The 14,669-nt window shown below is 36.0% G+C and overlaps 4 protein-coding genes and 1 non-coding gene across 12 annotated transcripts; 1 reads left to right on the top strand and 4 right to left on the bottom strand.

Annotated features, from left to right (window-relative positions):
* Positions 1–469: 469 nt before the first annotated feature.
* LOC111312550 (uncharacterized) lies at positions 470–1,451 on the bottom strand. The gene has a single exon (XM_022912917.2). The coding sequence runs from the start codon at positions 1,432–1,434 to the stop codon at positions 667–669; it is 768 nt and encodes a 255-aa protein (XP_022768652.1). The 5' UTR covers positions 1,435–1,451; the 3' UTR covers positions 470–666.
* A 61-nt stretch (positions 1,452–1,512) lies between these two features.
* On the bottom strand, positions 1,513–7,030 carry LOC111312548 (GPN-loop GTPase QQT1-like). 4 transcript variants are annotated; one of them, XM_022912912.2, is made up of 12 exons: positions 6,873–7,030; positions 6,394–6,579; positions 6,238–6,282; positions 6,070–6,149; positions 5,629–5,703; positions 4,998–5,101; positions 4,735–4,891; positions 4,564–4,651; positions 4,101–4,173; positions 3,872–4,002; positions 3,540–3,645; positions 1,513–1,651 (listed from the first exon to the last, which is right to left on the bottom strand). In XM_022912912.2, exons 2-11 carry the CDS (start codon positions 6,483–6,485, stop codon positions 3,582–3,584), a joined length of 909 nt encoding a protein of 302 aa, XP_022768647.1. In that variant the 5' UTR covers positions 6,486–6,579; positions 6,873–7,030; the 3' UTR covers positions 1,513–1,651; positions 3,540–3,581. The 4 variants fall into 4 exon arrangements, with proteins under 4 accessions (XP_022768647.1, XP_022768646.1, XP_022768645.1 ...); XM_022912911.2 differs by lacking the exon at positions 1,513–1,651 and adding an exon at positions 2,673–2,897; XM_022912910.2 differs by lacking the exon at positions 1,513–1,651 and having other exon boundaries at positions 3,389–3,645.
* A 33-nt stretch (positions 7,031–7,063) lies between these two features.
* On the bottom strand, positions 7,064–7,135 carry TRNAP-UGG (transfer RNA proline (anticodon UGG)). Its single transcript has one exon. It is a non-coding gene; the product is annotated as a tRNA-Pro (tRNA).
* Positions 7,136–9,310: 2,175 nt separating this feature from the next.
* On the top strand, positions 9,311–11,254 carry LOC111312543 (LIM domain-containing protein WLIM1-like). Its single transcript, XM_022912907.2, has 5 exons — positions 9,311–9,702; positions 10,135–10,231; positions 10,323–10,366; positions 10,446–10,535; positions 10,704–11,254. The coding sequence occupies exons 1-5, from the start codon at positions 9,568–9,570 to the stop codon at positions 10,917–10,919; spliced, it is 582 nt and encodes a 193-aa protein (XP_022768642.1). The 5' UTR covers positions 9,311–9,567; the 3' UTR covers positions 10,920–11,254.
* LOC111312541 (F-box family protein) lies at positions 10,059–13,721 on the bottom strand. 5 transcript variants are annotated; one of them, XR_016345824.1, is made up of 5 exons: positions 12,737–13,721; positions 11,567–11,987; positions 11,214–11,413; positions 10,728–11,004; positions 10,059–10,449 (listed from the first exon to the last, which is right to left on the bottom strand). XR_016345824.1 is itself a non-coding variant. In XM_022912902.2 (3 exons), exons 1-3 carry the CDS (start codon positions 13,652–13,654, stop codon positions 10,406–10,408), a joined length of 1,383 nt encoding a protein of 460 aa, XP_022768637.1. In that variant the 5' UTR covers positions 13,655–13,721; the 3' UTR covers positions 10,059–10,405. The 5 variants fall into 5 exon arrangements, 3 of the variants coding, with proteins under 3 accessions (XP_022768637.1, XP_022768636.1, XP_022768640.1); XR_016345823.1 differs by lacking the exon at positions 11,214–11,413; XM_022912902.2 differs by lacking the exons at positions 10,728–11,004; positions 11,214–11,413.
* Positions 13,722–14,669: the final 948 nt, after the last annotated feature.

Below are 14,669 nucleotides of genomic sequence, written 5' to 3'. Positions count from 1 at the left end.
GGGAGCTCCATGCTTTCTTCCTCATTTTTGGAAATAGTAGTATGCAAGCTTTTTTTCTTTTTTTTTTTTGGTTCAAGGGGGGGAGAGGGGGAAAGCCATATTAAAGTGGGGAAGAGGGGGAGGCTTGGTTTGAAATCAAATCCTTATATCTTTCTAAAGGCTTTTGTGGCCATTAGGTCACAAAGCGAAAGACGTATCTAAGCCTTTTTTTTTTTTTTAGTTGCTCATTTCTATGCCTTTTTATCTAAAGCATTAAACAAGTTGTTTTAAGTATTTTTTTTTTCCATACAAAAGAGGTCAAGGTTTTGGAGAATTGAAAAAAAAAAATTATGTATTAAGGACCGAATTTTAACTTTGCAAAAATTCATCTACTAAAAAAGGTGGGCTTAAACTCCATATTCATCTATGTATTTGAATGAATCATTCTATTGTTATCAAGGCAAGAATCACATGAGAATGCTCCGCATCCTTCACAAAATATTTTACTTTAAATTATTCAAAACCAACATTTGTAATTTCTCACAACCAAGTTTCATGACTAAGAAAATGTCATAAGCCAACCTGAATTAGAATTCTCTATTTACCAATTCAACTTTACACACAAGAATTTACACTGTTGAACATGTCAGAGTGAATGAATTCTTCAATCCAACTTAATCCTCTTGATCAGCTTTTCCGACGATGATCATGTACCGGGGATGACTTGTCCCGGACAGCTCCGGATTTGTTTTCACTCAACTTTCTGACATAATCTTTCGTCTTCGTTGATCTTCTCACCTTAGTGGAACTCTGTCCTTGAATTATAGGAACTATATACCATCCAACACAAGTAAATAAAATCGAAACTGATCTTCCTAAAAACACCAACAGCAACAAAATCAGGACTAGAAATGCTGGTAAATAGTAAGAAGGCCGCCTCCATTTATGTAACTCCATATTCCATGAAAAGCTCTTTTTCTTCTTCTCAGTATTTTCACTAACTGATTGCAATCCTGATATCTTCTTGATTACTTCTTTCCCTTCAATTAATGTTTCGATTGGATGTTTATCCAAGACTTCAGAATCAATATTCTTTCCAGGCTGATGATCTTTGGTATCAACAACAGGTTTCTTTGTCTCTTCTTCTTTCTTGTCCTTGAGCTTTACCACGATTGGAACACAATCTGTCGAGTTCTTGTACATGAAACGAACGAATGATATATCTTGTGAATCTGTTTGAGAGTAAATCTTTTGTCTTTTCTCTTCAAGTTCAGCTAAGAGTGCAGAAAACTTGTCAAGACCACGATTCGAATATGGGTTCTTGTTATCCTTGTAATGGCTCTTAGAAAAGCTGTTCCTTCTTGATTTTCTTGGCGAAGAATTAGGGATGCTCCAAAGCTCATGATCATCTTCTTCTTGATGATTGAAAGCTCCGCAGATAAAAGGCTGAAACATCTGTAAGTGAGTTATGGAGAATTGTAACAGGACTCTGGGTTTTGGTCTTGTTTTGATTGGAACAGAGTAAAGGAGAGCCACAGGACTCAATAAAAGGATTCTTCTGACAAGACCAGCTCCAATCCAACTTGGTCAAATTTAATGTTTTAGAAAACAAAACAAGAAATTCCTCCGAGTAGTTGACAGTTTCCTCATGGATTTTGGTATCGTTTGACTTCTACAAGAGTGTAATATAAAATTAATTAGTCTTGGATATGTAACATGAATGTGAAGAAAAAAAGTTCACCATACCAGAATTTTTTATGACGTGAAGGCTACAGTTTAACATACTATTGCTTCTAGAGGAGGGCTTGAAATGGTCGGATTGATATTATCTCAAACGAATGATGCAGTGACAGTGGAATATATATATATATATATATATATATATATATATAATCATCTGTACTGTAAATTATTATGTAAACACTTTCTAGATGAAATACCCAAGAATTATTGATAGTTGAAAAGTGATGCGGGTTACTTGGGTAGGTGAAGATTTGGACTGGGAAAACATTGATGCAGCAGTTGGATTCAGCTCTTCTCTTCCACATGATCTGCTTATCTCAGTAAATCTTATACCATATGATATAATTACCCAGGTTTGTTTTAAGTGATTTTTGTTCTTCTTAGTTCTTGTACATAAACATATATTTCAAACTGACTCCTCAAATACAATAGATTGTATAATAATTCTTAAGCTGAAAATAAGAATTACTTAAGGAGAATATCACTTTATATATTGCTTATTTTAGTATTTATCACAATAAATAGCACTAAGCTCAAAGTGGTCAAAATACCCAAAACTAGTTTTATCACCATGAAGCATGAAATCTCATTCCTTTTTTTTTTTTTTTTTTAATTTTTGGAGGCTCTTCTGCCTTTTCATGAGTAAATAAATATATTTTCAGCTTATTCTTGCTCCTTTTTGATAACTCATTGATCAAGAGAATTTGTAATTGGTGCCAAAAAATGGAGGAAAATGCTTTCTTTTTTGTTTTTTATTTTTTTTTCTTTGAAATAGAGGAATGTTTGATTCAAGGAAAAAAAGAAAGTAATCCATTGAGAACAAACATGATAACAATGTTTGAATGATGATCATGTCATTTGTATATCTTCCTATTTACATATGTACGAGTTTGACATCACCAGTTTTGCAAAGTTTGGATTTTTTCTTGCAATTATTCAAAGACATAATATCTATTTTGAGCTGTTTTTGTTTTTGTTTTTTTATAAATCAATTCAATCAGAAAAATAAAGACAAAAACAGGAATACAAACTTGGGAAACACGTGTTATTTTTAATCCTTCAAACTTCAAAGATGACCGCAAGGCTAAGGAGCTACAAATGCCATTACATACGGAATTTAAGCAAATTGAGAAAAAAAAAAAAAAAACCTTCTGTTTGGTAATGAACAAAGAGGCCTGGAAGAACAGTCAAAACAAAGAAAAAAAATTATAATCATACAGATTATAGAATTAGAAACCATTGCTTTGAAACTTGGTGAAGAATATTCTTGGCAAGCCAATGTACATGTAAACTCCTAGAAACTCAACAATAAAAAATCAAACTATGCCAAACACGGCTTACTTTCATTGACTTGGTTTTTCCAACCCTCAGATAAGCCGTCTATGCCAAAACACTTGTTTGGAACATCCACCGGGAAAAAAACAAATGAAATGAAAATATAGGAAAAAGGATGTTGTGAACATACGTTTATTGCATGAGAAAACCAGCTTTCCACGTTCCTTGTAATTCTAGTTTCTTAAATTTTACAACTCTTTGAAGGGGCACGTTCTTGTAAACTCTTTCTTTTTTTTAATAATATTTTTCTTGATTATACAAAATTGAAGTTCATGAGTATGATACAAGAATTAAATTAGGATTTAACAACAGGAAAATATGAAAAGGAAGAAACAAAAGAAAATTTATCATTTTCTGTATATTCTCTTGATCGTAATAAGAAAATTAAATTCCATAAACTTGAGATTACCAAGTCCAAATGGTTAAAAGCAAACATAAAAATGAACAAAAGATGGGAATGCACAAGGTTGCAACTAGCTCACCTTAGGCAATTAGGCACACTTTTGTCTCACCAAAAAGCACTGTCAATCATCATCATCATCAAAATTCTCGTCATCCTTCATATACTTCTCTTGCACTGCTGCAGCTGTGGACTGATTTGTTAAGAGAAACTCATGAAACCATCAAGAAATTGATGAATTAACAACTTTGGTAGAGTTAGAATTTATCTCAGGCTCAAAAACTTTTAGAGAATGGCATAGCTGTGTGGTTTCACAACTTGAAATGTGACGGCCTGAATTGTTAATGAGAATTGATGGTATAATTGCTACAGTGAATAAGAGCATATGCATACTAGATCTAGATAAAAGGATATCTGTAATAATCCCAATCAACTTGTCGTACTGCAATCTTGCTGAATTCAACTGCACTGGCGTCTATACCAGCAAATATGTATCCATTACTCTTGTCAATAAGCTTCACAAGATTCCCAACACTCTCTTTATCCTGAAAGGAGAATCAGCTTAACAGAAAATCTACATAAAACTATAAAATAAAGTGAAGAAGAACAATATAACTCAAGAAAGATACAGTTACTGGCATGCCTGAATATCTAAGGTAGTGAAATTGACCAGACTAAAGTCTTCGATTACATCACATAGCTCCTTTGTAAGCTTTCTGCAAGAAGAATTCAGATGATTGAGATGACCTCAAAAATTGGGGGAAGCTAAGATTTAGGGTGAATATAGTTACAGCAAGTAGCCTTGTTATGAACTGTCAACCGAATTAAACTTAATGAAAAACACTTATGGTTACATCTCACAGTAGCATATCAATGGCAGCCCTTGAAAAATCCAACTTGTATGTAATATTATCTCCTCAATGCTATAGATATTAGCATCCAAATGTAAAAATTGAGGATAAGTACATGAATTCTGGTCCAGATCAACAAATGAAGGGATAGAATTAAGGACATTCAAAAGCAAAAGTGTAAACTTATCAACAAAGAAAACTTAATGTGTTATGCATGGTGAAAAATGCCAAAATAACAAGTCTGTAACAACAAACCTATACTTAGCAGAGCGGGGATCCTGATCAAGATGGTGCTGTAAATATGATAAATCTTGCACATCTGTGTAGAAATGCAGATTGAAAGCTGCAACACATCCAGATAAGATGATTAACCATAGTACTAGCACTTTGAGGCTTGTAGCATAGTAATTGATACTTCAAGCTCACCCAGCTTTCCATAGCTCTCAATTAGGTCTATCTTAGACAAGACGTTGATGTGTGGCAGCTCTAAGTGCAACATGGTAGATAAAGAAAGAAGCAAAGCACTAACATACTTCCCAGGGTCACTGCATAGGTGGGCATCAACTAAATGTACAGCACTCAACTGCATAAAATAAATAACTCAGTTTTCTACAATCTTAAAATCAAGATAACAAGCTAAAATCAATTTTAGTTCAGCACCCTATGAAGAGGAAAAGACATAACCATACCCTAAGATTCAACTTTTTAATGAGCTTCATGACAACATTCTTGGCATTTGAGTGAAGGAAAAATAGTTCAACCTGGCCGGGAAAATCAAAAAGAAGATAGTGATCTGTAAATTATAAAAATCGTTAGAAATACAACTATAATTACAATAGCCTTCTAATCCCTACATTATAACATGGTGCATTGAATAAATAGAGAGATATATCAACCAATAACTTCACTATACCTACTTTAGAGCATACTAGATGTCAAATAGTTTCTGTTCCCAAAACCGGACATCAATTATCTAGTTACACAAAGATAAAAATGCACATGGTAGTCTAATATAGAAACTCTAATGAAAAGCATTAATATGTCTTGGTGGTTAGTGCCTTGTACATGTTCCTATTGTTGGTTTCCTAAAGAAGGTAAACACCTCAAACACAGAAATGCACAAATTTGACTGTTCAATCATGCTTGAGACACCCCATCAAAGACAAGTTCAAATCCTTCTGAATGAATCAACACCCATTGATCTCCTTGAGAAAGCTGGATTGCCTTTTTATAACTAGATGCATGTTATGATATTTATCAAACAAAATCAAGATTAGAGCCTAAACTTTTTGAGAAGAAGAAAAGGCAGAAGATACCAACCTTTCAAAAGAGGTTCCAGTTTAGACTGCAACCAATCAATATTCTTTTCTAAATAATCCATACAATAGACAAGACCTGGTTGCACACACAAAAATTACTTTAGATACCACCGGACAAGCAAACCTGAGCTAGAACCATAATGAGCATAAACACAACATTGCACTTCAAATTAATTCTGTATCCACAGCAAACCAACAAATACTGCATTGCGCATGGTCCCTCAATTCTTTAGGAAAACATTAACAGAATCAGCATCTAAGGTTCTGACCCACAGAAATTCTTCTGACAGCTCACTAGAGAATCTATAATACAATAACACCTTTTATAGATACCACATGCCTTGATTTACTCATTTTATGATTTATCTGATTGGACCTTTGAAACCCTTTGATACAGTAGTAGACCAAAAGAAAGCAGAAACTAAGAATAAAAAAGGTACACCTCCATTAGGCCCCAAAGAATGTTCTTTCATCACATCACTTAGTTTTATGAGATCCTCAATATTGATGGCAGACTCATAACTATATTAGTGTCAAGGAGAGTTCATGTCGATCAAACTTTCAAGACAAGGAAAACAATGTTACAAATAATTGCTAATTAAAAGGATACGGTAATGAATCATTGGCTGGATCCAGATTGATTACAGCAACCTTTCTGCACCAAAGAATGGCATGGAAACAGTCAACTTCTGCCACATCTAACATAATCTATCTAACATGTGTGCATGAACAAATGAAGAAACTAGAAGCAAGAAATAGGAACAACCTTCCAATAAGTTTGAGGAACTGAGACATGCCATTGCAGTAAGTAGTCTTTCCTGATCCAGGTGGACCAATCACCACTTGCCCAAACACCATCCTACTTCTCTCTATAAATGCTTATATTTGCATAGAAAATTTTCCAAGTCAAGGTTACCTAGAAGAAAAGGTATCTGATTTCAGCAATGCAAACCTGGGAATTGCAAAACCCAGTGTGTGTTTAGAACCATACAAAATATACAGAGTTATTCTTCTTAAACAGAATGTGTATTAAAAAAACTCGAAGCAAACACTTTTCAAAGGGCTGAACTTTTGCGAAGGGTAAATCTTTCCATATGTTACATACGCAAATTCGAATCCAGTGGAAAAGCCATAAGATTGTAGCACAAACAATTGGATTAGGACCAAATAGTTTTATTGGGATTCCCTAAAATGCCAAATTTGTTTGCTCCAACTAAATATGCTCCGAAAGAAATCTTCTTTTACCTGGTCCAGAAGCTTGTTGAAGCCTTTTCACTTTGGTCTAGACAAAGAGAGTTTCCAAGGTTGCAATTGCTTCTGTTGCGACAAGTTACAGTTGAGGTTTCTGGGTTTAACCGTTTGAGATGGAGTAGATGAACTAGAGAATCAAGAACTTTCGAGAAAGTGATGTGCAATTTCGCAAAAAAAAAAAAGAAGGGGCGCTCCGAGAATCGAACTCGGGACCTCTCGCACCCAAAGCGAGAATCATACCACTAGACCAAGCGCCCACTAATGCTTAGATTTTGGTGATTACTAACTACAATTTTAAACACCAGTTAACGTACCCTTTTGAAAAAAAGAAATTTGTTTAATATATATACATGTATAATATTTCTAATGCCTACTAGTATGCTTTTTTGGGTTATAGAAATGGAGATAAATAGTGTTCTACTCGATGAATATCAAACATCATGGCATTTGCCAGCAAAGTCAATCACACAATGTTCGGCAATAGCAAGGAGGCTAAAATTTTGCAGCAAGTGGCCCCTGGGTTTATGGTTAAAGATCATCTGTCTGATCCAATTAAAAATAACACCAGTAATAATAATGCTGAGGTAGTCCAACTCCAACAGGTGGTTTTGGCACATGGTTTACAGTAGACTACATGATTACAAGCTGTAATGCTAAGTTGCTATGGGGCACATTCACATGAAGCTTTGGAAATTTTCTTTTTGGTCTTTTGGTTCAGGGGGAAGGAATTTGCCATTTGCCGATTTCCCATGTTTCTGTGAAATATTTTAGCCCAAATTTACTGTACTTTTGTGCTACTGTTTAGCTTACACAACTAGGGATGGCCAGTTAACCCGTCCCCGACGGGTTTCGGCCCGACCCGACCTCACGGGGTCGGGTTTTTTTTTTGAAATTCGGGTTTCGGGGTCGGGTCGGGTCGGGTAAAATAAGAAACCAGTCGGGGTCGGGTTTGCCTAAAATCCGACCCGATATTATATAAAAAATTATTTTTTAATTAATTATTTAATTTTTTATTATATATATTTATATAATGATATTTTTAAATATTTATATTTAAAAAATAATATTTTATATTTTAAAAAATAATATTTTATTAATTTCGGGTCGGGTCGGGTCGGGTACGGTTGCGTGGTATCGGGGGTCGGGTCGGGTTCGGGTATGAAAAATCAAAAAAAATTTCGGGTAAGGTCGGGTTCGAGTTTAATAAAGCTTAAATCGGGTCGGGTTCGGGGCGAGCAAAACCCGCCCCGAACCCGACCCGATGCCAACCCTATACACAACAGAGTTTGCTCCGCCCTTGAGCTCAAATTAGGCGAGATGTTAGTTCCGAGTGGGGCATCGGGCAGTGAGGGAAAGCTGTAAAGACATAGATTGATTTCCAATTAATATAATTGTTCCATTTTTTTGGTTTGATTTTCATCATTGTCGAGAGTTACCTCACAACTTCCATCATTTCAGTCTCATGTGCAATTCTTATATTTGTTAGCCACGTTATTATATGCAACAGTTGTTTAATGAGCTCTTCAAACTATCTCGATGCTTGCAACTGAAGAAAATATTGAGCAACTATGTCTTTGATGTTAAAGCAGGACAGGACAGGACAGGACGGGACAGCTATGTTTATTGGATGGAGTGGGCTGGCATTTCAAAGCCCTGGGGTCCCAAACTCTTGTAGCAAAAGTCAAGTTTCTGTCACCCAGCCAGAGATATACAAGCAGCTTTACTCAAGCAGGAGAAGCTTTGCTTCTTTACCATTAGTCTACCCTTTTTCCAATTATTTAAACTTTAAAAATTATGCTTTAGCCTACAAAGACAAATACAAATACAACAGAAGGTCAAGCAAAGCAGTTAGCATTAGTTTTCTTTTTTTGAATTAATGTGAGATTTAGTATGAGAAAATAAGAATCATAGATGGGGAAATCAAATTAATTGCAAGATATAACCGTTCTGGTCCCCCAACCCCCACCCCTCTTTATTGAAAAATCATTTTAAAACTAATAATCGGATGGTCCTCACCTCAATACTGCAGCAGAACAGATATTCTTGGGGGTTGTTTGATTTTGATGTTGGTGGGAGAAATAGGCCAAAACAGATCCAAGCAATCAAGCAAAATTTTAAAAACCAGCCAATGAGGCTCCTATATTGTTTTTATGTCGGGTTGAAATCATTAAGGCAAAGCAGCTCCATAATGCTAGCCTAGAATTGAACAATTACTGACAGGACATCTACCCCTTTGAAGGCCTCACCTAAAGCAACATAGCGGTGGCTTACATCCTTGGTAATTTGGACCATCCAGTGAGATTCCACTAAATCATTATTTCAAATATTTAAATAATGTAGCTTTCCAACTAGGGTAATTCAGTAAGCAGATTTAAGCAACTGTCTATCTCAACAAGTAGATTACTGAAAGAGAATCCAAATTCATTTGAGGACAGAGAAGAAATAAAAATATCTTGAGACAACGGCAATTAGGTGCTTCAAGGTTGGACAAAAATGATTGTTAAAAGACACTTTTATTACACAAGTCCTCTTTTTGGTCTCCGCAATCAATTGTGACTCCATTTCTCCATCCTCCCTTTTCCTTATGTTCTCTTCTTTTCACCTTCCCATTAATCTTTCTAGAGAAAAGAGAGGACATAACATAACACATTAGATTTGCTAATTGTTTGGTGAGGTGAGAGCTGAAACCATGGCATTTGCAGGAACAACCCAGAAATGTATGGCCTGTGACAAGACTGTCTATCTGGTTGATAAGTTAACTGCTGACAACAGGGTGTATCACAAGGCCTGTTTCAGGTGCCATCACTGCAAAGGAACTTTGAAGGTAAGTACTTAATACTTGCTCTAGAGTCCAGCTTTATTGATGCCATGCAGTGCTATGACATTTTAATTTTGTTGGTAATTCCTACTATGGCAATTCCTTGCTGCAAATGTCATATTTGCCCCTAACCTCTTTGAAAACAAAAATGGAAATCAAGCCAGGTTTTACCTGGATTTGATACTATTACACTATAGATCATGCAGTAAAGAATCCTGGAGTGTCTGTATTGTTTTCCTCTCAGCCTACATCTCTTCTACTTTTATCTGTTCCGATCTGATGCCTTTTGCATAGTTTAGAGAGATAGCTTTCCATATTTTAGGTATGTTATGCCTTCATTGCTATATCTCAGTTTGCCTGTGGAAAACTGAAAAATAGTAATTTGCATCATTAGGTTTTTCATAAAAAGCCATATTGACATACACATCTCATTTGCAGCTAGGCAACTACAATTCCTTTGAAGGAGTTTTGTACTGCAGACCTCATTTTGATCAACTTTTCAAAAGAACTGGCAGTCTTGACAAAAGCTTTGAAGGTGCAACTTCAAATTTTCAAATAGAATCAAAGTAGTATTATCTTGGACAGATCTAGCTGACTTTCAACTTCAATTCCAATTTTCTTCCTAGGTACCCCAAAAATTGCAAAGCCAGAGAAACCAGTTGATGGTGAGGTAATTTCATTGAAGCCTCTACGCCTGCTTGTATATGGGTTATATGTGTGTTCCCATATTTATGAGCTCCTTTGAACAGAAACCTGCAGCAACTAAAGTGTCAGGCATGTTTGCTGGAACCAAAGACAAATGTTTTGGCTGTAAAACTACTGTGTATCCAACTGAGAGGGTAATATGCAGCTTTTCCTACATGAACAAAATAAAAATGAGCCGACGCTTCTTTCTATTCTAATTTCTGTTTTTGCATTTTGCTTTCATATTTCAAACCTCAAAAATATTAGCAGTTGGCACAGTCACCAAGCACTAACTATAAAAATGTGTTTTCTTCTATCCAAAGGTTACTGTGAATGGAACTCCTTACCACAAGAGTTGTTTCAAATGCACACATGGAGGATGTGTGATCAGCCCTTCCAATTATGTTGCACATGAAGGCCGACTTTACTGCAAACACCACCATGGTCAACTCATCAAGGAAAAGGGAAACTTAAGCCAGCTTGAGGGTGAACGCGAGAAGGAGAAAATTAATGTGACAGAAGTTCCTGCTGAATCTTAATCTCTGTCATAAATGTTTGGTCCTTAATCTCTGTCATAATTTATCCTATCTTCTCTTTCCCATGTTTCTGTCTGGTTCATATTTCCTGCATTCTCAATTGGAATGAGTTTATGGTTAGAAGACATAAATTTGCTGATAGATCTAATTGAAGTGTGTTGGCTTTTGTTTGCTATATTTGAATGTTTTGTGCAGCATCGCGGTCAAATGAGATGCTAAGACCTATTTGCGTCTCGGTATACACTTTTGTAGTTTGTGAATTCTTGTTATTATTCCTGTTAGTCTTAAGTATACTACCAGTTGTCAACGATTGTTTCTCCAAAGAAAAGGAGAGTATCTGCCTGGACCAATGTTATGTTTCCTCCACTCATGCACCAACTCCTCTCAAGTTATTGTGCTTGGGAGAACTGTCTAATAAATGATGGCACAAAGTTTTCTCAGCTTTTTCAAGGCATTTTGGGCCATGAGACCATGGAATCAAAGCATCACAGTTCACGCTGCCACAAAGATGATGTTTATTATTCAACAAAGAATAATTTGAAGTGCCAGAGCAAGCATGACACCAAGTTAGAAATCAATCTGTACATAAATTATCACCAACAATGTAAATTATCGTTACAACAAATTCATTGAATCAAGAAGACAACCACCTTGGATGAGATGTTTCAGGTCTATAATAAAATGGTCCTGAAGAAATCCAAACCCAAATGTTCCATTCATGTACTTCCAAATCCTTCCTTCTCCATGCTGGAGACCAGCAGATCCTGTCAAGCCTGAAACTGTTAAATTGCAACTTGAGTTGATGTGCAGAATTTGGGAAACCATCTCAATGCCTGTCATGGCAGGTTGACTATGAACGTGATCCTGAGCTGCAAGTGGCTGCATATGTATGCGATCATCATAGATATGTTCTTCCTCAGGAGAAAATGGTGACTTCATTAACATAGGTTCTGATGTCCAGAACACTGGAGGAGCATAGGAGGACAAGTCCCCAACCCTATGGCAAATTATGCCCCCAATTTCATCATATTTAACAAGATAAAAATTCAAGTTCATGTCATCAGATATTCCCTGCAATTATAAGCTGGAAGAGAGTCAAAACTGAGCTTTAACAAAAGAAATATGTGGCATGTTGGGAAATATTTATCAAGCACTTCAGTTGAATTACAAAACCTCTTTTGCTGAAAAACCAAATGCATTTGTAAATCACATTAACCAAGTGCAATTGCAAACCAAATTGGACCAACTATCACAGTTAGGGTCCGAAGGCAGTGCCTCAAGTCTCTCTAACTCTATGCTTAAATTATAAATTGGATGATATCCACAAAATGATGTTTACGAAACACAAATGATCCCTATCCCTACCGCTGTCTACAAACCATATTCCATTGAACAACTGCCTACTCTAACAGACATTGCTTTCCCCTAGTGATACTTAGTTGCATTGTGTTGTTAGAATGTCATACAATATTCAAAAACATAAGCCAAAAACATGCCACAGTTGTTGAAACAAAGCCAGACAAATCAACAATTAATCAGTGTCTAACATGACAGCATGAACTCAAAAGTGAATTAACTAAAATGCAACCGTCCAAGTCTAAAGCAAACCATCCTAAAAAAACATCAGAAGGCAGCTTTATAAGCATTCCTATTGTCCTAACAAATTCTACAAGTCCAAAATAACTCCAACTCCACTGCCCTACACATTTACACATGAAAGGAAACTACTTCATTAGTCAACAACAATAAATTTACAAACAGAAGTTTTTAACCTCTGACACAGAAAACAAAATTTGGAAAACGAGGAGTTTTCACAACACCTTCCAAAGACCCTGCAAGGGCTTATCCGGAGTAGGCAAGCAATCAATAACTTTAAGAAAATGCTCAGGCTCCCATTTCCTCCTCCCTTGCCTTTCCTTCTCCTTCTTCCTCTGCCTCCTCCACGCTCTATCTCCACCAGGACTTATCCTATTCGCGAAATGTGTATACATTTCCGATATCAAACGGTCCGGTAAGCTCCCAGGGCTCCCGCTCTCAGCTCCAACAACAATAACTTCCTCACTATCTTCTATCAAATTCTTTGAACTTGAACTCCTTCTAAACCCAGCGTTACTTTTACTACTATGCCAAAAGGTTGAATTTTCTTCAACTATAAAGTGATCGTTACCCATGAAATTGACATTGACTGGAACCAGATTTTGGTCCAAACAGACAAATTCCAACCAACTGTCGAAATCCCCGGATGGAACTTTAGTTTGTCCTTCTAGATCGAGAAAATTTACGATTTGCCCGTCTGGGGAGATCCCCATCCACAAAAACGGTGCTTTGGTGACATGATAGGTGCCGTCGTTGGAAGGACAAACCCTGGAACCGGAAACAAACGATGGACCCCACTCGAAAATGATCAACCCCGGACATTGACCGGAGAGGTTGGGTCGACCGCAGTGGCGCCAGAAGCCGATGAGATTCTCCCACTGGGTTAGGGTCTTGTAAAGGAGCTTGTAGGTGATGTTGCCACGGCCCCATTTATTGATCTGGGTCTTGGAGCCCCACCGGCGTTGGCACATGGTGAACCAGAACTTGGTGTCGCTTCGACAGAGGGAAACGGAGCGTTTTGAGCTGCAGGCGAAACTGGAGATCTCGGGTGGGGACAAGAAGGAAAGGATGCAAAGCTGGATGTCTTCAGGGAAGTCGGAGAAGGAAAATGAAGAGTCGGTTTGGTCCATGGAATTAGCCATAATAGCTTTTTTTTTTCAGCTCTGGGACAACTTTATTTTATCGGGAAATTTTATTGTTTGTGATCTCAGGAAAGTGAGACGAGAGTTTGGTAATTAACGACGTGCTGTGGTGGGGCAGTTTTGATAGATACTTGGAGAAGAGGGAATGATTCTTTCGTCAAAGACAAAAGAGTGCAACAGGTTTCCACGAAAGTGTTTTGTCTGAAATTGTGGCAAAGAAATAAGTTGTTGCACGAACGGCTGCCACTTTTGCTAGTCTCCATTTGAACGGTTGCGACGAGATTAAAAAATATATATTTATTATAATTGTAATTAAAAATATTATTATTATTATTAAAAAATAATAATAAATTTTATTAAAATTAATATTTTAATTTAATTAATTATAGGATGAATTTAATCGAATATATAAGAGCACTTGGAACAATTCCGTGCGTTACAATATTATTTTTGGGTGGGCTTGTAAAAGTCCTGGCCTCTCAAGAGTCAAGACTCAAACGTAAAAGAAGAGTTATTCAGGAATTCAGGATGTGTAGTTTGGAAACCTTCACAAGTCACCAAAATGAAAGTTCAAGTAAAATTGTTCTCTTTAGTAGTGGTTGTATTAAGAATCACATTTTTGTTATGGAAATATTTTTAAGTCTTTCGTCCAAACATTAAAGGGATTAAGTAATAGAAACAAAAAAGCAGCTTTGTCTCGTTAAAAAGAAAGCTTAGTAGTTTTTTTTTTTTTTTTTTAACAAAAAGGTTGTAACGTGAGAATAATAAAATAATTATAAATGTAAAAATTTAAATTATAGATTAGAAAATACGGTTGCAAGATTGAAATTTAAAAGAATTGATGGAAATTTGCACAAGTAGTGAAGCATGTGGTTTAATTTTATACAATGCTTCGAACTTTATTGGTTCTTGAATAACAAAACTTATAATATTTTTTAAAAATAATTATATGAATTAATGAAACTAAATTCTTGATTAGAAGTTTTTTTTCTTTTTTTTTTAAATTTCATATCTT

This window comes from Durio zibethinus, chromosome 1 (genome assembly GCF_047325235.1).
Source record: "Durio zibethinus cultivar Kanyao isolate XHJ-2024 chromosome 1, ASM4732523v1, whole genome shotgun sequence".
NCBI classification, from domain to species: domain Eukaryota; kingdom Viridiplantae; phylum Streptophyta; class Magnoliopsida; order Malvales; family Malvaceae; genus Durio; species Durio zibethinus.
Note: the sequence above shows the minus strand (reverse complement) of the source record. Positions and strands in the feature narration are given on the sequence as shown.